General features: G+C 40.2%; 1 protein-coding gene across 4 annotated transcripts; it reads left to right on the top strand.

Moving 5' to 3' along the window:
* On the top strand, nt 1–20,787 carry PTGFR (prostaglandin F receptor). 4 transcript variants are annotated; one of them, XM_042030396.1, is made up of 3 exons: nt 1–291; nt 1,714–2,561; nt 18,590–20,787. In XM_042030396.1, the coding sequence occupies exons 2-3, from the start codon at nt 1,773–1,775 to the stop codon at nt 18,893–18,895; spliced, it is 1,095 nt and encodes a 364-aa protein (XP_041886330.1). In that variant the 5' UTR covers nt 1–291; nt 1,714–1,772; the 3' UTR covers nt 18,896–20,787. The 4 variants fall into 4 exon arrangements, with proteins under 4 accessions (XP_041886330.1, XP_041886333.1, XP_041886329.1 ...); XM_042030399.1 differs by lacking the exon at nt 1–291 and adding an exon at nt 492–604 and having other exon boundaries at nt 1,714–2,240; XM_042030395.1 differs by lacking the exon at nt 1–291 and adding an exon at nt 492–604.
* The last annotated feature ends 3,273 nt before the right edge of the window (nt 20,788–24,060 follow it).

Genomic DNA, 24,060 nt, shown 5'->3' with positions numbered 1-24,060 from the left:
GCGTAGTTGGGAAGAAGCACGTGGGAAGTGAAGAAGAGGTGAAGCTGTGGCTGAGGACAGATGTGGCCTCTTGGCTGCAGCCTGGTGGGCACGAACTCGCCCTGCCTGGGTGGGGTGGCCCCGTCGCCCGTCGCTGTGATGTGATGGGACACGGCAGCCTGGCTCTCCTTTCCGGAGACACCGCCGCACCCCGGCAGAGCAGGGCAGCCGCTCCGCGCTCCCGCAGCGCTCCTGCTCCCACGGGGGTAAAGCCGAGCGCAGGGGCTGCGCCTCCCGGGACAGCGGGGCGAGGTGAGCGTGCCCGGGGCGTCGGAACCGCGGCCCTGGCGGCGACACGGGCGGGCAGCGCCGCTGCCCGGGTCCCAGGACGGAGCCGGACCGCGTGCCGGGGGCGGCGGGCGGGGAGGGCGGACGGGAGGCCGGGTGGGAAGGCGGAGGGAGGCCGGGTGGGAAGGCGGAGGGAGGGCGGGCGCGGGCGGTGCCGCCGGGAGTGGGGCTCGGCAGCGGTGGCGGCCGGCGGAGCTCCGTGCTGCGCCTCTCTCCGGCCCCGCGGGGCGAAGCGGACGGGAGCGGCGGCGGGGCCGGGACGGACACCGAGACCGGGGTAGGGAAGGAGCGGTGGCGCGGTGGGGCTGGTCCGGGCCGGTGCGGAGCGTGGCACTTGTGCCCGGCGAGCCGGACTCGCCCCGCCCCCGGCGGGGGCAGCGCTTAAGGGCGAGCGGGGCGCTGCTCCCCCGGCACCGGGGCTGCTCACCTGCGTGTGCCCGCCTGTCTGTGCCCGCCTGTCTGTGCCCGCCTGTCTGTGCCCGCGGAGCGCGGGGAGCCGCGCAGGGAGGTTGCGGTGCGCGGCTCCGTCTGAGGACGTCGCCGGCCGCGCTCCGCTGAGCGCTCCCGAACGGTAGAGGTGCCTCTGGCTCCGGCGTGCCCCGTTCCCGATGTAGCTCAGGAACCGAGAGGCTTCAGCGGCCGTTCGTAATACGGCTTATTAACGCTTGCCTTTTTTTTTTTTTCCTATCTTTTTTTCCCTTTTTTTCGTTTTCCTGCCTGGGAAGGTTTTGCTAGTAGGAATGTCCTTGGAGTAGAGATGGGAGATAAGCTGTAAAGTAACTTGAGGAATTGGTTTCTGAATTATGGCACATCTAAAAACAAAGTTTGTGCTTCAGCGAGGGCGCTGGGAAGTTGAAGGCTTCAGTGCTGGTTAGGTTAAAGCTTTGAAACATGAAGTTGTGGGAGAAGAATTGTTTAGAAGATGCTAAGACATTGTTTTGAGAATAAATGTTTTAAAATGGAGTGTGATTATGATCTCTAAATGCTTCAGTTTCAGTATTTCCCTTTTCACTGTAGATGGGCTGGCTAAATACTGTCATTCTAGGAGTTTGTTACAAAAACGTTTAGCGTAGTTTAACCACCAGAATTGTTTGTATTGTTTCTGTTACTATATGTACATAACCATTATGTATTTTATACATTATTTTGTATATATTATCCATGCAGAGACTCTAAATTTCCTGTAGGCTACGTTTGCATTGTGTAATGCATGCAGATAATTGTTTTACCCTTTGAGTGATGGGCTTAAAATGTGATGCCATATCATATCACTCAGAAGACCAGAAATTAGATTTGTACTAATATTGTGGAATTTCTGCTTCAAATGCCATTTGAACAGTGGTATGCCTTTTACAGCATTGTGTATATTTGTTTTTAATATTGCAGATGCCTTTTGACTGCAAGACTGCTGAAATGCTTTGAGGGCTGCGTCTCCTTTCCTAATCATGAACAGTTCAAAATCACAAGGGCTGGCTGGATTTGGAGTCTTGAAAAACACAACGTGCCACACGGAGAAAAAGATTTCAGTTTTCTTTTCAATAATCTTCATGACAGTGGGAATTTTGTCCAACAGTCTTGCAATAGTAATTCTCATGAAGGCATACCAGAGATTCAGACAGAAATCAAAAGCTTCCTTTTTGCTCCTTGCCAGTGGTTTGGTTGTCACAGATCTCTTTGGTCACCTCATCAATGGAGCCATTGCAGTGTTTGTGTATGCATCAGATAAAGACTGGATTCGATTTAACCAGTCCAACATTCTTTGCAGTGTTTTTGGCATCTGCATGGTTTTCTTTGGTTTGTGCCCGCTCTTCCTGGGCAGTGTGATGGCTGTTGAACGGTGCATTGGAGTCACTAAGCCAATATTTCACTCTACAAAAATGACTTCTAGACATGTGAAAATGATGTTGACTATGGTATGTCTGTTTGCTGTTCTTATAGCTTTGCTACCTATTCTTAGGTTTAGAGCCTACCAAATTCAAGCATCGAGGACCTGGTGCTTCTATAAAACAGAACATGTTGAGGACTGGGAAGACAGATTTTATCTCTTACTTTTTTCTTGCCTTGGGTTCCTGGCCCTTGCTATTTCATTCCTGTGCAATGCTGTCACAGGAATTACCCTCTTAAGAGTCAAATTTAAAAGTCAACAAAGACAAGGCAGATCTCATCATTTTGAAATGATCATTCAGCTCTTGGCTATAATGTGTGTTTCTTGCATTTGCTGGAGTCCATTCCTGGTAAGAGCCTAATGTGTTTGCCAATGTTTAATGCACATCACTGTATAAAAGTTATACTTTTTTATCTCCAGGTTTTAAAGCACTTAAACTGTGATAACAGCTCCACTAACTCAATAATAATAATTTTATAGCATATTGCCCATAATGTATGTACCTATGCATCTATAAAAACTGGTAGCTATTCTCCACTTCTGATCAATATTACATTATGCTAAATATATAGGGGTTGTGAGGATTGTAATTCCAATGCTGTAAAGCAGACAGTGGTAGCAGAATCATTGCTAGAATAATTCAGAACAAATATTGAGCTGTTCCAAAAATTCAGTGAATTTGGGAATTTAGGATTGGGAAGTCTTTTTACTCTGTACAGTGTAAATAATTTTTTTATTCATGGCAGTCTGATTGCTGTTATTTTAACAGTTTACTGCTATTTGTGAGCTGTGTTAGGGCAGTTAAGAACCTAAAAATCCTCCCCTCTATTAACAGGGCGTTAAGGGTTTTGCTTTAGAGTCGTGTTGAAAAGCAGTGGTTGGCCGTGGGTTGAAATCAACGTTGGGTTTAGACCTAAGCAAGCTGGGTTTGTAATGTGGACAGATGAGCAGCAGAGCTGCTGTGGGCAGGTGGTGTAGGACTGTCCCTGCTGTGACTCCCAGAAGGTCAGTGCCACTGCTGTTAGCACGTGCTCTGTCAGTGAGCAGGATCAAAGGAAGTGGGATTGTGATATTGGAAAGAATTTGACAGATCCTACTGTATCATGGCATTATAAAGCTCATACTAGCTTTGTCTCCTTTTAGTGTTGTAAACGTGCCTGAAGAAATTTAGTTTTTTTGCTAGGGTCAGAGGGTTAAAATCACAAGTCATATGAAATCTTAGTTTCTTCCCTAGAAACAGGGTCCTGTAGTTTTCCAGTGTTAAAAATGAGGGGCAATTTTGGTTCGAGGTAACAAATACTGACATTTAAATCTGATATCTGTATTAGATACAGCTATATCTCATCTGCTCACTGCTTATGGTAGATTCTGAAGTTACCTGAGTTAGTTCTAGATTAGATACTGATACCAGCCTAGCTGCAGCAGTTTGGTATATCTGGCAGGTAGCATTTAATTAATCCAGTATCTCAGGCTTCAAGGAGAAAGTCTGTATATAAATGTCTGCAATCACTGAAATGCACAAAAACTCTTTCACTTCTGTTCAAATCACAGAGAATTCTTCTAGTCTTGCTCTGCAGTGTAGTTTGAATTCATGTTGGCTTCTGTCCGTGTCCTGGCTGTAGTGTGTGGAGCATAAACCAAGTTGTCAGAGCAGTATAGCAAGTTTTGTAGGGAACTTCTTTACAGTTTAGACACCATCTGAAGTTTGGGGCAAGCCACAGAATGGTTTTCAAGAAAAGCATCTCAGGTGACGACTTTACTTTCCATGAAAAAGCAGCATTATTATCCTCTGGTGGCATTTATTTTGATTTAAAATAATTGTTCTTAAAAGTAGGGATTAATTTGGTTTTTATAAACCCTTGGGTGTCAGAAGAACTGTAAACTTTTTTAGTTCAACAGAGATACTTAATTTATTTAATGCATTAAGGAGCACTAAATTGCAACTACTATGGTTGTTCTTTCGGTGTTGGTAATTTTGTTATACCATTCAATTTTAATATTGCTATATATTAAATATAGATAAAATTATAATTTTAGAAATCATGGCAATCTAGTGAAATCACAGCAGCGGTTTTGTTAAAGTATTTAACTTCATCTGAGTTGTAGTTGAAGATGAATTATTATTATAGAAGGAATTTTTTTCAGACCCTTTTTGGAGTTTGGTGTTTGCTTCAGCTTACAATACAGGCCAATGAATGACTTCTTGCTTAATTTTGTACTTGGTATTTTTTGGGACTGTGTTGCAGAGGGGAGCTGGTAATCAAGGAATTCTGGTTCATGGGGTGGCAAATCTGCTGGTGCTCTCTGTCTGATCCAGGCTTGTGCTGCTTTGCCTCTTTTGAAATGAGATAAGGCAAACTTACACTGTAATCAGCCTGGTGCTATGGAAAGTAGTTCTGCAATATGGATAAATTTAGGTTAGAAAGGAAGAGTTAAAAAAAAAAAAAAAAGTTGGTGTAAAGTGGGATTAAATTCTTGAGACAAAGTTTCAAGGAAGTGAACAATTACTGTTTTAGCCAGAGAGTTTCACTGGGAAATGGGATGGGGTCTTCTATTGGTATTTCCTTTCTCAGCTGTTATGATCATAGAGTTTATATCAGTTAATTTGCTGAGTTATGTACCCATTCCTTGTTTTGATAGCAACAGAACATAAACAAAATTACAAGTGTGGCGTTAATTTAGCAAGATTTTTTGGCCTGCAGTTGAGTAAAGTCTTGTCAGGAATGTACTGCTCAAGTGCTACATTAAATTGATCCAGGGTTTATCAAATTGTATGCTTTATGATTAATTGCTGATTCAAACCTGCTTGTCTGATGTATCTGAAAGGTCTCAGGGCTTTTAATTTGTGGAAAGAATGGTTTACATTCTATAATATAATCAGCATGTACCAAAATAAGTTCTTGACGTATGTATGAGCAGGTGTTCATAGGTGAAATTATCTGGAAAAGGACATAAATACATGCTTGTTCTGCAGTCATTTGCTTCTTTACTTTTTTTTCTCCAAGCTAAATCTAAAAGTCAGAGTTTGAAGTGTAGACTTTGAATTGTGAGTTCTACCTATGTTCTCTATCCCAAAGAGTATACAGAACAAAATGTTTCGTGGGAGTCAATTGCCTCAAAGTAAACCAAAGCAATCAGAAACCAAACAAACTTCTGGAAGAGAAAGTGGAGGAAGGCAATGCGTTTTATACCACATGTGGTTTGCAGATACAAGAGTTTGGATTCATTTGTGTGATTCCCCATCTGATGGGGGGTTTACTTCGTTTATTCCCCATCTGTTTTCAATCTAGTCTGGTATGTCTGTTGACATATGTGTATGGCTACCATAATCAGTCTGTCCAATACTGTAATCCAACTGCAGATTCACTTCACTATTAGATTTTAAATTAATTTTATTTCTTTTCCAAGTGGAGTTAATATTCAGACATTGTCACTGTCCTGTGATAATATCACTTTCAGATGTCATTAAAGTCACAAGACCCTGGATTGTCCTTTATAGTGTCTGGTGTGGAACTGAGCTTGACTTCTGCATCTGCTCAGTGGTAGTGAAGTTGTTTTGATGCCTATTTATATATGTGTTTAAATGTATATATAACTAACACTTAATATTATAAATAATAATATATATTATTGTAATCAATAACCACCTCTGTCTTAAGATTCCTGAAGGTATGGGGTGTTTTTCAAAAGCAGAGCCCATGGCATGGCTCTTGTAGAGCTCTGCCTGGAGCTCTTGGACAGGGAACTCCTACTGATTTCTTTTTTTGCCTTTTGATTTTTTCCCCAAAGCTCCATCTCATCTGTTTTTGGAAAATAAGCAGCTTTTTCAACTTTTCTGCCACTGTGAGAGAATCTTTCCTTAATGAAGTATGGGAATGAGAGGTGCTCCCTGCTCCTTCCCTTAAGGGGGAACACTGATCTCCTTTTGAGGAGTTGAGAGTGAGAGAAAATTCACAAAAAACCCCAAACAAGTGAAATTCATGATTTTTATAATAATATATGTAGTCAATGAGTTGCAGAGGCACATTTGTTCTGATGGTTCAAATAATTTTGCTTTGTGATGGGTAATTCCAGGTAAATATGCTCTGAAGATAGTAACATCATCTTCTCTGTGTAGTTCTCATCCTTGTGAGAGCCTTAGCCCTTTGCTTAAGGGTATGTCAATTTTGCTGGATGAATTTGGTCCCCAGGGATTGGATTCCCAAAGCAAATAGTTGGATGGGAGCATTTTGTGACAAGCACCTCTGATGAAATGCATTGTTATATAAAGCTGTTTCTTGGCCGTGACTTGACATCTGGCGTGTCATGAAACAGCTTGGTTTGGAGCTGTGTTTGTATGAGCAGATTCTGACATCGGTATGTCGTATTCTGTAGGACTCAAGGGATAAACCTCTTATAAAATTTGTTTTTTTGCAGTAGCAAAGAGAACTGCCTGTAACTATGGACAGGAGAGAGTTATTTCAGAGTGAATTTATTTACAGGAACAAATTATGATCTGGAAAAATTTCTAAACTTTTTCATGTGTGAAACACAGCCTGAGAAAAATACTTCTACATTCAAATTATTCTTGTTAAGATCTTTTTCCATGCAGTTAACTGATTAATTTCATTCCAGCTTTACCTCCCCTCTACTGCAGAAAATAGCCATTCCTGTTTTTTTTGGAAAGAGCTCTGTTTATTTCATATGAATAAATCAACTCTTATTCAGTTTGTTTTTTTTTTACTGCTTAGATTAATTTTTATCAGTCCCTTCTCATGTAATCTCTTCTCTTTCCAATTTGTTATGCTAATTGTGTCTCTCCGAACTTGCTCTGACTTTTTCTTGTCCTCAGATTGTCTCATGCAGTGAGGCTTGATGACTGCTTTTCCTGCACCTAGGGCTTGCAATTTACTGAATCACTTCAACTCAGAAGCTGCTGGTGCTGGTCTGAGTGGTCCTTTCAGAGAATGTGCTCTGGAACTGGTGAGAAGGGCAGTGATGTACTAACAGGGAGGCTTTTGTTGGAATACCCTTGCCCCATCCTACCCTAGTTGCTCCACCAGCTGTTTTGGGTGCAGAGACAGGCTCACGGTTGGTGTGTGCTGAAGGAGGTCAGTTTGTTGCAGGTTTTTTTGAAGGAGGTCAGTTTGTTGCATGTTTTACACTAAGTAAGTTCTGGGCCACATCGTTGGGTACAGTATAAGGTAGTTTGATGTACAAGGCAATCCTCTGTGCATCTCATTTGAGTATTTTTGCATGTGTAGCCATGTACACACTTTGCCAGGAGTTCATATCTGTGTTACTCTTGAAGTCTCTCCCTCCATTCTTGTTTTCTGTCTTTAATAAGCTGGTAGTTTATGGTTCTGTTACACTACCTTATGCTTATATGTGTGATGGGCATCATGTATATGGGCTTGTTGCTTTATTAATGCTGTTTGTATGCCTTCATTGCTGGTTGTATTGTCCCTACAACAGAAGAGTTACTGAAAAATTTATCCCTTGTGCTCTTATGACTGGTGATTTCTCATAATCAGAAAGTGCAGCTGAGGAGAAGCAGGGCTATGTCCCAAGATGCAGGTCCATGCTCTGCCAGTGAGGACTCATCTCTCATGGGGGGCTGCTCAGCAGAAGCCTATTATTGTCTTACTCTTTATTAGTCAAAGCTGCAGCCATCGTGAGCTTGTTTTGCCTGCACAGGCACAGTCAACAGGGAGAGTGATCTTTTCTTTTGAAATAGAATAAATTAGGCTTTCAGTTTCCAGTCCTGTGTTTCTGAAGAGTGAAGGAGGAGATACTCTTAAATATGTTCAGCTAACCTTGCAGCTTTGAATGCTGCTGTAAACTTTCAGTGGGAAAAATGACACTTACCTGTCCTTTTCAGAGCTCAGATTTTAAAGAAGATAATCAGTGATAATTCCTATGCTTGTGCTGGCTTTTGCCATTGAGTTCTTGCTAGAACGTTTGTCTGCTGACACCACACAAAGACAGGATGCACTGTCAGCAGAGTGGTTTGTGTTGGGTCTGGAACACCTCACACCCTGCCTGTGGTAGGGGAGGTGACCTGCGGCAAGTCTCCCATGGGAGAACTCCTTGGACGCTGTCTGTGCATATTTGAGGGTGGGTGCAAACCCATTTTAGGAGCCCACTTCTGTCACAATGATTTTAATAAATGAACCAGTTTCATGGGGAAAGGAAAAAAAGCTTTTTGCCAGCAGCAGGCCTGCTAGCTACACCTCTTTATCTCTAGTCCGAAGCATCAATACAGTGATAGTTATTGCTGACTGTAGGTAGTTATTTCTCTTCCAGACTTTGCTGTGTCAGAGGAGATCAGGAGTGTCAGTTTGAATGAATAAAATGCTCCCTAAATTCCTCTGAAAAGGAAAAATTCTCGTGTTTGATTGTCTTTTTGAGCTACATTAGAGAAAGAGCTCTCCCTCCTGTCACGGTCCTTTGATTGTTTGCTGAGTTTCTCAATACATCCATTAACTCTGTGCAAATTCAATTACTGTTCTTGCTTGAGTTTCTCCTAGTGTTTGATAACGCAAGGTTAAATTGCTGAAAGATTACTGTCATTGCTAATATTATGGCCCTAAAGTTATTTTAAAATACATAACTCATTTTATAGGTTAGGAGGAAAGAGAACACTCATTTTTGATTGAGGTTTATATTAGTCTCAGAAGTTAGTTAATTTGTTAGACAGAAGTTTCTTTCCAGCTTAGCTCCCCATGGAATAAGGTTTATTCAGCAGCTCAGACAATTTGAGTGTGCTTTTCTTTGTCCCCATGAAAATACTCCTGGAGAGAATTTGCACGTGTAACAGTTTGATACAATGCATTTAAAAGTCCAATCCACCTATTCAGATGTGTTTCTATGATACTAGAAACCTTTGGATTAGATGTTCATGCTTTTACTATTGGTTGTAGAGAACTTTCTTTTATTTAGTATTCTTAAGTGGCACAACTGCCTAATTCCACCAGGTTAGATGAGAAAAGGAATGAGATTAATTTTTGACTATACCTACCTAAAATGATACTGAATTTTAAAGGTACTGTTTTGGTGTTTAGAATTGGTCTGTTCCTATTTTCATCTTTTACAGTACATAGAGATCTTACAGGCCTTATCCTTTCTGAGAAATAGGAATCATTTTAACAAAAATGTTTATAAGTGTGGGCCAGGGTGTAGTTTATCATAGAGTACTTAGAAACTGTATATTAATCGTGGCTATATTTGTACTTCAAGTGTTTACCTCCCTCTCACAGAAGTCGGGGGGCTGAGATGCTCTTCCAACAGCACAGTGCTGGAGAAGAAATGGGCAGTGGTAGTGATACAAAGCAGGGAAGGAAGGAGGGCTGAGATTGACATACTGCCCTTTACCAGAGGCTTACCAGAGGCTTTCGGGGAAGCATAAATATAGTTTTTGTTATCTGTGTTTACTTGTGCTGTTTGGAAAAATGTACGTAAAGCCTTTTTTGAAAATGCAGTGCTATCAGAATACAATAAGATTGTTTATTTTGGAGAGAAAAAGTAGGAAAGGTAGGTTTCCAGTCGTGTGAGAACGTGGCATTTTCAGAATAATGTGGTTCTGGTTTTCTTTCATAATTGTTTGCTTCTTGATTTTTAAATTTAGATGCTTTATACAGAATTAAACCATGAAGATCTATAAATTGAAACACAATATTTTGTTTCAAATGGATGCCAGTGACTTTCACAGAAATTTTTTTTCAATTTTGAAGTTGCCATCTCAAGAAATCAAATTCTAAAAACTTCACCGAAATAAATTTGCCATTCATAACCTTTCCTTGTTTATTTCACTTGGGTAGGTTTTTGGATTCTGTGTTTGATATTAAAAAGTAAGTCAGTTTGACATTCATTCTGTTGTTTGATATAAGAGAATTCTTCCTATTTCCTAGATATTACACTTATTCAGGCATTTCTTACTTGAAAATGTCATAACCATCTTTGGGAAATATCATACATGGCATAACCATTTTTGGATGGTTATTTTAGGAAAGCTGTCTTTCCTGACTATCTAAACACTTTAAATGGTAAAGTTGTTGCTGAAAAATCTCGGGGAGTAATACACTCACATGGAAGAACTCCAGAAAGTCCTTCATCCTCACCAGGTTTAATGACAGACATCAGGGTGTAATATACATTCATATATTCTGTGCGATAATTATTATGGTGTAATTGACAATTTGAGGTGTGGCATGGTGCTTTCTGGTGTAAGTTACTTGTCTCACTAGTGCTGTGGAATTTGTTAATGTCTGGGAGGAATTGCTGAGTTGAGTTTGGGTTGCAAGCTCCCTGAGGACAGAGATTTCCTATGTGCCCAGTGCCCGGCAGTGCAGAGCACGGTCCCATCACAGCTTCTGTGGGTGTGCTTTTAGGAACAGCAATGGGCAGGGAGCAGAACACTGCAGAAAGGGTTTACACCGGGGGTGACAGTGAAGTTGTAGTAATCGTGACTCAGTCTTTGGGATTCATTTTTGTATTGGATGAGGTGAAATAGAGGAATGGTGGAATGAACTGGAGCTGCTTTGTAGGTACTGTACCCTCTCCTCAAGGATTAATGTCCAGGCAGAGCAGGAGTGGAGAGCAGCTCCTAAACTTGCTCTTAGCTCTTCAGTCAGAGCCATGGGCTGAAGGGCAGGTTTGAGTGGCATGAGAGCTGTGCTTCTGCATGATTGCCCAAAGAAGGCTGAAAATTAACCTTTGCGTAAGGGATGTCCTGAACTGAGGTTTTTAAGATAGTTGGGCCTCAATACTAAACTCGCAGAAACAAAAGATTAATTGTCACTGGAGTATTGGAAGTTTGACTGCTCTCCAGCTGGTTCCCCTCCTCCTGTGCTGGACCTTTGTGCTGCCCCTGAGGAGGTTTGGGGTCCTGAAGTTAAAGGAGTGGGGTAGGATGAAAAGGATGTAGTGAATCTGCTCAAGAGTGACCTCATGACCCATGTTACGGCTGACATCAGGGCATGAGTATGTGGGGAGGAAGATTCTTGCGCTGAGAAGGATGTGACCAGCTATATGCCTATCTGCTTCACTGCATGGGGAAAGTGAAGCAGAAAGGAGGTGAGGATCCCTGTAAGTGGTAGCAATTTGGTTTAGGATTTACAGGTCATTAGTGAATTGGTAATAAACTTGAATCCATGTTTTACCAGAAGTGTGCATTTACAGAAATAATGAGAAATAAATCACTTTTAAATGGAGACTTGATTTTTCTCTTCCATCCTCCTCCTGAAAGGTGGTTGAGCTGCAGGCCCTTTCAGTTTATTTGCCAACATAAAAGAGAAAAAGTAACTGCAAATTGTATATTCCAACTTGGTAGATACATTGCTAATTCATTAATCTTGATATTTCTGATCATAGCTGCTTAGTTTACTCCTCCAGAATGATACATAGAATAAGTCACTTTAACAAAGGTGATCTAAGAAGAATAATGTAAAAGCAATGCATCATATCTTTTTTTGCCTCCAGTCAGATTTTTCAAACACTGCAAATGAGGTAGCACCAAGTGATTAGGTGACTGTGACTCCAGTCCATCTTCAATAAGGACAGGATCACCAGGAGAGTTTTAAATAGAAATTAGGAAAACACATCTTCATTGAAAGGGTGATCAAGCATTGGAATAGGCTGCCCAGGGAAGTGCTGGAATCACCGTCCCTGGAAGTGTTCAAAAGGCATGTGGGTGTGGCACTTGGGCATATGGAAAAGGTTTAGTAGTGAGCATGGTGGTGCTGGGTTAATGGTTGGACTTGATGACCGTAGAGGTCTCTTCCAACCTTTTCAGCCTGTTCTATAGCTACGGACCTCTGCAGCTCCTCTTCCCCTCAGGCTGTCTGTATATTGTCTCTTTTTTTCTTCATTCAGACAGTTCTCTTCCTCCCCAGTATCAAGTGTTATTTGTGATTCTTCCTTTGGATATTTGTAGGGTATTAGTGAGAGAACTTCTGTTGTTCCTAAATAAATTAGAATATTTATTTAACCATTAAAAATGTGATTTTTTTTTTTTCCAAATGGGTGTGAAAACCTGGAAAAGCAAAGCAACAATAGAGAAGTAATAGGTCATTTCCAGGGTTTGAAGCTTTACCCAACTGACCCTAATGGAAGAAGAAAAGAATCCCGAATACTTACAGTCCTTGCCTCCCTAAAGATGGTCCTTATTATACATATTAGAAATATTCTATTGTTTTCTGGTCCTTAAAATTGTCCTGTAAAGCTTCTCTAGCACTGCTGGTTAAAGAATATATGAATTTTATCTATAGAATTAATTATTTTGTGCAAGAGATTTTTTGTTATAGGCCTTGTTTTTAGGCAGGAATACATTCCTCATGCTGTGGAAACAGGCTTTCTTGTAACTTTAAAACATGTAGCTCAGGAAACAGGTTGTTTATTTGACTTTGGTATGGACGCTATGTCTTTTCATTATGAAGTGAGTCATCTACTGTTTCCAATGCTAGAATCTTTTCTATCCATATCCACAATGCTTTCCTTTCAAATGAGTTATCAATTAAGCTGTGAGAGTAATGACATTGGCATCTAGTTGAACTAAAGTATTTCTTATTTTGCTGGCAAGGAAAGGAAAGGAAAGAAAGAGGCTGACAATCCAAGATAGAAATATTTGGATTATTTAGGAGAAACAAAGAGGTGACCTGGAATGTTTTATTCAAGCCCAACAGGAATTTATGCTACTGCAAAACTGATGCAAAATAGGTAGTGTCTAAGGGGAAAGATGACAGAAAATAAAAACTTCACTTTCAGTTAATGTTTGCAAGTTCATGTGCACACACCCCCCACACCTCCCTGCTGGTAATAAAGTGAAGCAGGCTTGCTTCATAATTTCATTCCTGTAAACTTCAGTGAGAAATTCCCTGGTCACAGACTAAGCTGTGTCTGAGAAAGAAATATGAGAGAATATGTTTATTTGCTTTGCAAAAAACTGTGTTTTTCCTATTTTCTCTATACTTTTTGGACTTTCTACACCCCTGAGCACCTTTAGCTCAACAATACCTTCAAAATGTTTATGCAATTCCTTTTTAAGGGGGGAAAATAGTGAGCCAGTGGATCCACTCTTAATTTTTAGTGGCATTCTTATTTTATCACAGAAATACACGAGACAAAAGGAGACTCCCTTATTCTGCTGCTACTTCTCAAGGGCTGATCCTGCAAAATTTTACGTAAGGAATTATTACATGTGCCCTTAAAAGTACCCTCTGGACTTTAATGTGATGGAAAGCTGGCTCATGTATTTTGTTGTCTACAATTCCTTTTTAAATTGACTTTTTTTATAAAATCGCTATGTTCAGTTAAAATTTAATTGCTGAGCTAAGTGATCATCTGGTATATAAAAGTTGAAGATATAGTTAATGTTTTTGTTTTAGAAAGGGAAAGGAAAGCATTAGGGGAAAAACATGTTGCAGATCTAGAACATAAAAAGCATTATGTGGCATAAGTAGAACAGTGTGTGTACTAACATTTTGATGGCAGAAGTGGTGCACTGCATATTGTTCTTGGAAGCTCTTGTTTTTAAACTGACTTGCAGAATCACATAAAAAATAAAATGAAGCATACTCAACTTTGTTGCAACAATTGCTTGGCTTGTATACTGCAAGATCAATATAGCAATGGTAGAGGCAATTTGCTGTCAGTGTTTCTTTTTTATTAGCTCTACTTGGGAGATGTAAAATGGTACATAAAATGTGCAGATTTATGCATTTTTATTTCTTTCTCCCGCTATTTTGCAAATTTATTTTCTTAAAGTCTATAGAGTACAACAAAGTGGCATCTTGTATGATCCCTTGCCTCTTACACTGAAGCTGCTTTTTTGACACAAAAAGTGAAAGTTCCAAAAACTCTAGAAATTCAAAATAAGTGTATATTTTTTGTTTCCATGGTTTGGCACGTAATCAGTAAAGTTCTGCCTTGAAACCTCTGTGGTGTAGGAGAAGGGGATTTGCGCCTCAGGGTTCAGCATAGGCAGTAGTGACAAAACATAAGTGTTCTGCAAATACTGAAAAATCCATGGGCTTTCTTCCATTAATGGAAATCCTCAGAACTAAAGGAAATCCAAAGGAAGAGGAAGAGGCTTGGGAGGGTCTGCAAGGTTCCCACAGGGAAATGGAGTCCAAAGGCTGAGCTGCAGAAGACAAGAATTTCCGATATTTGTCTACTCTGCCTTCCATGTCAATCTCTTGGTGACTGGTTTTTATCCAGTTTCCTGAAGTCAAGGATAGAACCTGGATTTAGAGCCTGTGAGGTGAAATGCATCAAAGTTGCATTTTTGTCTTTCTTCTTAACTAGCTCTAAAGTCTGCTTCTTGTTTTGACTGGCTGTCCTTGAGTACTAACAGGAATGTGAGTAAGCAGCAGAGCTTTTTAGCCTATTGGTTGTTCTTGTGTAGACCCAATTGGAAAGAAAATTAAATTAGTGCTGTTTATGTTTGGTGAGTGGTGTGAAGCCTTGGAGCAACTTTTTTGTTTATTGCACTGAGGTTTGTCCTGAAGGGAAATGGTAATTCTCTGATGCTGTCTGCTAGGTGCAAAATTGAAGAAGTCAATAATTTCAAAATGTTTTAAAAAATTTTCCGTCAGACTTTCTGGATCTTGCAAAATGAGCTTTGGCTTTAATGAAGCTTAAAATTGGACAGAAAGTATGTAGAAGTTTAATGTATTGTGTCAAGTCCTTTCTTGACACAAATTTGATTTCTCTCTATCTATTTTTAGGGACACGGAATTCTCTGGTCTTTTCTTAAACCAGTAAGGACTAGTAGGAGTCAGAGTAACTTTATATCTTACAAACAGGTACCCTTGGTTTAAAATGGCTTTTACAGTTATCCTTTTGTAGTACCTTTTCTAAAGAAAGTTTGAATTGTCATAGTTACATCATGTGATACTTTTTCTTTTTTTGCAAACCAGGGAGACATACTACAGCTGTCTTCATATAAACAGTGCATAAATCAGCAAAGTGCTACTTGGATTCTTACATTTCTAGATAAGTTAGAAAATGTCATGAGTTACGTTTTTTATTTACCAGCTGGGGATTAATTTTTTGAGTCACACTGCTGAATCTGCATGAATATTAACTTTAGTTGTGGAGATCAAAGATGGTTAGATATGATGCAATAGTGCTGCCTCCTGCCCACTTGTGTGTTGCTGGCTACAGAGAACGGAATTCCTTTGTCCTACCTGCCTGCTGGGCCTACAGGGAATGGAAAAAAGTGTTTGAGTTGGTTTCCTGACTTTGAACCAATTATTGACCACTAATACTCAAATAAGAAGAAAAGAAATGTTCTTTTTGTGCCTGTCGAGGTGGTCCCGCTCTCAAAAGTCCACTTGGCACTGCACCAAGTTCTGGTGGCAATTTCTGAGCTGATGACTTGAACCATTTCAGTGACGCGAATTTCTCACACCCAGGGAGCAAATACAGACTGTCTGCATGCATTGCTTCAATGAAATCCTTTATTTAACAGCTGCTAGTGTATTAGTCCTTTGGAACAGTATTTTAAGAATTTAAATTTAAATAGAACAAATTGACTATGAAAATGTGATAGAAATAATAATTTATTCCTTTCCACCCCTCTTCCACTGAAGTTTAGGTCTTGTTCTGGGAATCAGCAGATGATTTTAGAAAGACTCCAGGACACAGTCTCCTCATTGCAGTGTTGGTGCAGTTGATTCAGTTGCTTGCAGTTTTCTTCCATGATTTTTTAGAAAATGTGAAGGCCCCCAGGGCAGGGCAGTCCCTTTGGAGGAGTGAGAAATTCTCTCACTTCATACTCAAAGGGATGGCAACATGTCCTGCTGCTCTGCCACAAGTATTTTAGGGTAAAAATGCTCATGCTGAGGGCTGCAGTGAGATTCTCAGTCTTTCTGTATGGAAATCTCGGCCTCTCAGAACTTCAAAAAGCTGGATATTATTTTATATTACTTTTTGAGATACAAGAAAGAAAATATTTTTTAATTTCTGCATAATACTCCCAAATAATGTAAGTAATATGGTTAGGAAAATCTTATTTTATAAAACAAAATTTGTAGATAATTAGATTTTATCTTATTATTTCAAATCCAGGGACCCACAGCTGAATTGCTTAAACATGTGACTGTGTATATAAGCTCTACTTGCTCTGCCTGAGTTCAGATGTATTATTTTTTGCATGTCCGATGTTCAGAAGAGGCAACTGAAATGTTCTGGATGAAGCTTCTCCCAAGTGTCAGAACCCATAAATTATGTATCAGTTTTCCTTGTTGTCCTGATTTACTTCATGCAAATCTGTAATCAAAGCAGAGGTATGTTTATGTTGAACAGCAAATGAATAGATTCACTTAGAGGTGATTGCTTCTAAATGCAAGGGAATCTCACAAGTGTTCTAGGTAACATGAGAAAATAAGTTTTACAAAATCTGGATAGAGCTACTTATTAGCAACATCTACTGCTTGTTTTTCTGGACATGACATTGTGTTGGATTTGGCATTTATTAACTCCAGAGAATGTGAGAGAGGAACAACAAATGAATTTTTAAGTACATCAAGAGGCGGATTAGGAACCTGAATGTCTGTGTTAAGTCAAACATGCTGTATGGGATAAGGACATTGGTCTTGTGGGCGCTGTTGAGCTGTCATTTGTTGCCTAGTCCTATTTGCAGAGTAAGGAGTATTCTGTCTGAGTTTGCCTTGTGGTATTAGACCTCTAATAAATAAAATGTAGACTGTCCTGAAAAACATCCCATGCGAAGCCAAAGGAGCCGTTCAAGTTTGGGTGGGCTGCTGATGTCAGAGGAATGTGCCCGGTGGTTGTGGGGTGAAGAGCAGATTCAGGGAACTGGCTTGTGTTTGTGTTGGCTTGGTGCTCAGACATTCCTCCTCCTTTCCACACCAGTTCCCAGCTGTGCTCCTGCCAGCCCTACCAGCTTCCTTAGCAATGTTCTGAGGGGCTTCCTCTGCTGCTCCCATAGAGGCCATACAGAAACACTGGATCAAATGCTTCGCCAAACAAGTTCAGTGTCCTTTTATGCATTCACTTTGTGCCATTCAAGTTTATACTCAGATGTGATGACCTGCAATCTATAGGTAGGGTCTGGAAATACAGAGAAGCATTTAAAAAGGAGTGAAATAGGTTTGCTGGAATGCTGAGCTTTAGTTTTCTCTTCCTTCATTATTATTTTTTAGTTTTTCTGTTGAGTTTTTTTTTCAGTGCCTCTTTTTGAAACTACGACCCTGCACTTAGACAGACTGACCCTACCTCTCATTGCTCAATAAATCAGTGTACTCACAGCATCAGTTGTAAAATATCCCGTTTCTTAGTTAAATAACTGCAGCACTTTAAAGGCTTTGGAACTAAAAGCATTGCAGTGTTTCATCTTTCTACCAAAAAAGTCTTCATGTGGTTTTAACATTAATAACAGGGAGAGATAATTTACCATCTTCTGGCAGATTCCTGGCTTGGCAGATCAGGCTTTCTTCACACAGGAACTTAGGTTACAAACCCCCAGTGGCAGCCAGCCTGTAAAGGAGGTCTCTGCAGGGCAGGAGTCCCAGTGGCCTGAGTTTCACTGGGGCTGTGTCTCACAGCCCAGCTTGCTGCTCTGCAGAGCAGGGAGGCCAGAGCCACAGCTTGCTGGGCTGGTGTAGCCCTTGGGTATCCTCTGCCAGATGCTGTCCTGCTGAGCCATTCTGGAATTCCACCATGTGGAATTATTGTCTCTGGTAGTGTTGTTGCTGGTGGAGGTCTGTCCATGTGCAGCACCTCCAGAGGTGAATGAAACCCTCTGCATCTCCATTGACAAGTGGAGGGGTATCAGTGGCTTTTGTCACCATGGCTTAAATTTTCCTTCAGACCTCTAAATCTTCTGGTGTCAATAAATTGTGTTCTGCTGCAGTGTAAAACATGAATTGTCTTGTTGAAATCAAGGTACTGTGTTCCTTATGCAGCCTTTAATTAGGAAAATGTGAAAAAATAAATAGCTGTTATAAAAAACGTGCTGACCTACAAGTGGATTCTGCCCTTGAGAAAATCCATTTCTGGAACAATATTGGCATGCTTTGTTAGATCAAATTCTGGATTAAATTTTTACTTGTTGCTCAGATCAATCCCTGGTTGCCATCCTCTGCTCAAAGTTCTGCAGAAGTAATTCAGCAGAGGCACATGTATGTCCTTTGTAAAACATTTTAGAGGATTTCTAGGGTGATAAATGTTATATGCCTGAAAGTATTTACATTGCGATATGGGATGCACTGATGCTGTGAAGGTGTGAAGTTAGAGACAACGTTGAAACAATTTCACTCATGCTCTCTTGGTATATTTTTTAATATATGGTTTTAAAATACGTGATTTTCAGATAATTTAAATGCTCTCTTGGTGTATTTTTTGATGCATAATTCTAAAATACTGCCTTTTCAGGTGACAATGGCCAGAATTGGGATTAACGAGGGTCGCTCAAAGGAGACCTGTGAGACGATACTTTTTGCTCTCCGAATGGCCACGTGGAATCAGATTTTAGATCCCTGGGTGTACATTCTTCTCCGGAAGGCTGTTCTTAAAAACCTGTACAAGATCACAAGTGGATGTTGTGGTGTGCACGTCATAAACTTACACATGTGGGAACTCAGCTCCATCAAGAATTCTCTGAAGGTTGCAGCAATATCAGAGTCACCAGTAAGTTCCAAACAGATAAACCAACAGCCTCTCAGCTCTATGGGACAATAAAGTTTAGCTCAGTCTACGAAGAGATGATGGAGGCAACGCTCCTACGTGGGCAGTACCTTAAAATGAGTTCCAAGGCTCAGTGGTTTGGCATTTGTTTTAAATTGTGAGTGGTTTGTTATTGTTGCTTACCAGTTTGATATTGCTGCTCCAAAAGATGCCCTTGAATGTTTTAATTCACTTCCAAAACTGGTAGTGGAATGTTAAATCTTCTATATTTTTTCTCTTCCATGTGCTAAAGTGAAGAGGCCCCTTATAACACTCCCCGCCAAGCCTTTCACCTTAACAGACTTGTACAAGTGCAAAAGTGATCTCCAGGGTGATTTTTGAAAGGGGTAGATTTTTTTCTGCCAGAGATATCCCCAAATCCTTTGCAGAGCCACTGTTTTCTAGAACAAAGTCAAGCATCCTTTCCATAAGGGTATTCTATACTTCTAGGCATTGAATTTACCAATAGTGTGTATGAAAGACACTTTGCTTATGCCCAATTTATTAAATGGTCCACTCTGCTTGGTTCATTGACTTGGCCTCTTAATTATTTACTGTTCCATGAATTTTTGGGAGAGCTGCAAACTTCATCAGTGTTAGTGTTCCTTTCAAATCACTGACAAAACCTGAGGTTCCCTGTGGGAACACAGAAGCAGAGGAGCTCGGCTGCCTTACAGTTATATTTTGAGATGTATTGGTGAGCTTTTAGTCCTTTCAACACATTTTGTTGAAACTAACAGGCATAAAGCAGTGGTTAGTCTGTGAAAATTGTAGTTTTCCCCTCCTTACCAAACTGAAGGATGATTCTGGAAGCGTTCCCCTAGTGCATGTACTGAAATACTCATGTGGTACATTGGTTTCATTTGTAAAAAGTCACATGTGTGTCGTGAAAATGTGTGTGACCAAATGAGCACCTCTGCAGGGAACTGCTCTGAGAGCAGGGTTTTGTTTGTGAAAGCAAGCTGGATGCTCAGGTTTTGCAGGGTCTGTGTCTGAAGAGCTGAGCGCATTCAATATATTTGAAAGTACCAGAAAATTTTTAGGACAGCTTCACACAGAAGTTCACACTTCACCTTTAATGCTGCTAAAAGAAGCTTTGGTATTTGTGACTGTGTGCTGTTCAGAAGCCAAAAATGAGAGATACTGTTTTAAGATAGGTCTATGTTATTTTTACCTACTTAACTTTAAATAACTATATTAGTGAAGTGTTGGTATATTTGAACAAAGTAGTTAAAAACAGATTCACTAATAAGACAGTCTGAGGGACCAAAACTATTCACAAAGTACAAATTCATGTTGTATGTGAATATAGTTTATAAGTCAGCAAATGAAAACCCAAAAGGTTTAAGTATTTCTTTTTAAAAAAATTTTTTTAAAGCTATTTCCTTTTTGTTTTAAAAAGGTTGAGAAATAAGTGGGTTAAATAACCCTGTAATGAAATGGCTTCATTTACCCTAAAGAATTTCTGTATGTGATTTTTTTTTTCTCAGTCATAGGGCTGATAAACTGTGGAGAGATTTGATGTTAGTGTAAGTTCTGCACTATTGCTTCACATGAGTTCTGCTGAAATCTGGAAGCATTCAGTCAGTGCTCAACTTGGCTTTTGATTTCGTAGAATGCGATGTCAGTGTATCTGTTGACATAAATTATTTGTTCCTTATGGCAGATTGTTGTTTTAGCAGCTGAAAAATAATGTTGGTCCATAAGTTGTTGAGATATTTGATCGGTGAAGAAAGCTTGAAAATGTTCCATTTTGTTATGTGAATAAATGTAGCTTGTGTAGTTCATTCTGGTTGGTTTGTAAAACAACAAAGCAAAGTTTATGTGTATATGTGATTTCTTATATTTTGTGTACTAATACACATTGAATGTAAATTGCAAAGCCTCATTAAAGTTATCAAACTGTATGCTGTTATGGTGTTTTTGTGTAACAAAAAAGATCCCAAGTTATTAAAAATAATCCTTATGACAAAAAACCTCACACTTGATTACAGCCAACCACTAACATTTCCACATGTGCTATCAGTTGTGAAGGCAGAGAGGAGGCCAGGGAGAATTCAGATAAGAGGTACCAGTGTTTGTACACAGCTCTCACACGAGCAGCTCAGGGCAGTTGGTGGTCTGAGGCAGACAAGGTCACGTTCTGATGACCCATGCTTAGAAAATGCAAATAAAAGCAGAACTGAGGCAGTTTAGTGCTTGGGATGAAAGTATTTTTATCCAAATATCTGCCTGTGTTTCACATATACTATGAATCCTGAAAAAAATGTGAGTTTTGCTGATAATATTTTGCCTTTCTCGGTGATGTGAGAACCTGCAGAGGCAGCTCAGGATACAATCACCCAAGGACCTGTTACCACTGAAAGTGATTGGATTATCATTTCATTTCATCTCACAGGAGAGCCAGCAATGTGCTGTGTTGTATGATTAGCAAGTTATATGTTTTATGGAATATGAGATTATTAAAAAAACAGTGGGATGGCTTCACATTAGGATCTGAGTATTGGCCAGACAGGGAGCAAAGGACAGGCTGCTCAGTGATGTGCTGATGATCTCCTTAGAGGGTGGCTAACGATGTGAGCAGTCATGAGCTGCCGATTTACTGCTGGCAATAATTAGTGCCTCCAGAGCACGCCGGGGCAATAAGTGCTCTGGTGGGACGAAAGTGAATCTCATTTCTGACTAATGACTGAGGAAATCCTCAGGGTGGGAGAATATTTTAATCTAATTGGGATTTTAAGCAACGGCAAGCTCTATAAGGAGGCACGTTATCCTAAAATGAGGTCCTGGCCTGGCCTGAATCAGCCTGCTGAAGGAAAGAAATCATCAGTAACCAGTTGCTCATCACTGGTTATGCTCATCACTATTATGCAAATACCTGTAGTTTGTTACCTGGATACAAAGATGGAGAACAAGGTTCAAGATCTTTTAGATGTGATTATTGAGACAAAGGGTCCACCTTGTGTGTTTATTTTCAGATATCTGTATATTAAGTGTTTTTATTAGTTTAGTCTGATGCATTAGCAACAATTTCAGGAAGAGCAATATGTACCAGTTCTGTAGCCATGGTGATACTTTAGGACAAGATGTTGGGACCTTTCAGATGTGCCTTATCTGCCAATGCACTGCTCCAGGATGTTCCAGGTAACACAGCACTTCACTGAGTAATGGCATAGATTGGAATGAGATTTGATTTTCTTGGGAAAAGTGCTCAAATGCCAAGGGAATTTACAATGCCCATGGTGACTTTTATTGCTTCCTTGAAAAACCCCAGATGCTTTTCAATTTTAACTTCTGCAATCTGCCACCATTAAAAATGGCAAAACTGGTCTTTCATTCCAGCAAACAATGACTTTCTGTTAAGGGTTCCTGCATTATATTGATGGAAGTATTTACTCCTTGAACAGACAATGTTTTCCTGCTGAATGTCAGTTAATTTTGGTACTAGGAAATTTTAAAATACTAATAGTGTAATGCTGTTTCAAAAGTGAGATAAAAGAGGGGCTGTTTAAAATGCATTTTGTGTTCTTGAGATAACCCCAAATTTACTGCTATGGTGAGGAATAGCTGCAAGGAAAAAAAACCCATCATGAGTTCCAGTACTCCTTGGCCATCAGCTCGTATTGAGGGTGTATCGCAGGTGGAAAATGTTGCCCATTGGTGCTGTGTTGATTGGCTCAGTAGCAACATGCTTTGTATTCTCATAAAAACGACTTTTTAAAGGTGTTTTGCTCCTTACCAGTGGCTGCAGCAGTGTGGGGATTGGTGGTGACAGGTGTTGTGTGTCACACAGCTTCTTGTCTTGGACACTGGAGCTGGGCAAACAACATGTAAAATATCATATTTGATTGTCTGCATGGAACAGCCACTATCACAGCTTGCTTTCTGGTGACCATTAATACATCCAGATGGATAATTTGGAGGCAGACATTTTTATGTTCTAAACAGAACAATTCAGACTATCAAGTAAACTGCTCTCTCTACACCAAAATGTTTGCTGTTATTTTTACTCAGTTGTTTTGGGACCCCATGCCCTTGGTGGGAAGAGGTCCGGCTAGTGAGCAGGACCTACACTTGCTTATCATTAGAGATCCTTAAATGTAACTCACAGATTCTTTAGCTCGTACTTTCTTTAGGCTTTCCAAGCTTTCCTGGTTATTTAATTAGCTCTCAATTTTTTATGGTGAAGGCTGAAAGGCAATGACAGTTGCAGGTCTTTATTGTCTGTTACTGGCTTGTCTTTGGTAAGTAGTAATCCGTACTTTTTCTGGTTTCCAGTTCACTTTAATAGTGTCTGGGAAATCAAAACAGAACCTTTTGTAGCTGGTGCTCTGCTTTTATGCAGATGGATGCAATACACATATGTGGTCTACAGTTTCTGGTTCAAATGTCTTGAATGCTACCTCTGAGTACAAAGTTTGTTAGTTTTTTTTAGTTTCTTTCGTTCCCTTAAGGGATGCCATAGGAAAAAGGTCCATCCAGCTCTGGAGAAATGCAGAAGTGATTTATGTTTAGAAGAGGTAGGCAGTGCAATCGAGGAATAGATCTGCTGGCGGAAACAGGGATTTGAGCAGAGAGCCTGAAAACTGTGCAAGCCCTAAACCATTAGGTTCTTACTCAGTACAATTTATTCATAAGAAACAGAAAACAAACAGACATAATATTTGCAGCAAGTTACAGGAAGAATTAATAACACAAAAATGCCAAAGGTCGAGTCAATCACAACTGTTTGCTGTAATAGATCTGACCCTCCTCGTGTGGGGGAAAGGCTTCCTGTAAACACTTCAGCAACTCCAAGAAAACTTTAAGTAAACTTTAAGAAAAACCCTATTTACTTCACTTGTCCCTTTCTACTGCCTCCTGTAAATAAATTGACATCTGAAGTGATTGGACAATGGCTAGATATTAAAAATATAATTTCAAATGCAATTTAAAAAACTGTTTATAATTAGGGTAAGTGTCATAGGTTAGCAAGCGTAGTCCCGGAAGGGACGTCCTTGCTAAGGGGTGCTTACAGTTTCCTCTGGGAACTGACAGAACCTATCAGCTGGCCAGTTTGAATATGGACAATTCTCTAAGCCACTTAAAGTTGTGATCACCTCTGTGATCCACATTTAAGAATAGGCAAACTCCCCCTCCAAGCTCTCTCTCGTTTCCAGCGCTGGCACAGGTGGCTGCGG

Source organism: Corvus kubaryi, unplaced genomic scaffold (assembly GCF_017639235.1).
Source record: "Corvus kubaryi isolate FWS band 111438036 unplaced genomic scaffold, C.kubaryi_AGA036_p1.0 37334, whole genome shotgun sequence".
In the NCBI taxonomy this organism is placed as follows: domain Eukaryota; kingdom Metazoa; phylum Chordata; class Aves; order Passeriformes; family Corvidae; genus Corvus; species Corvus kubaryi.
This window is presented reverse-complemented; position numbering and strand designations above follow the sequence as displayed.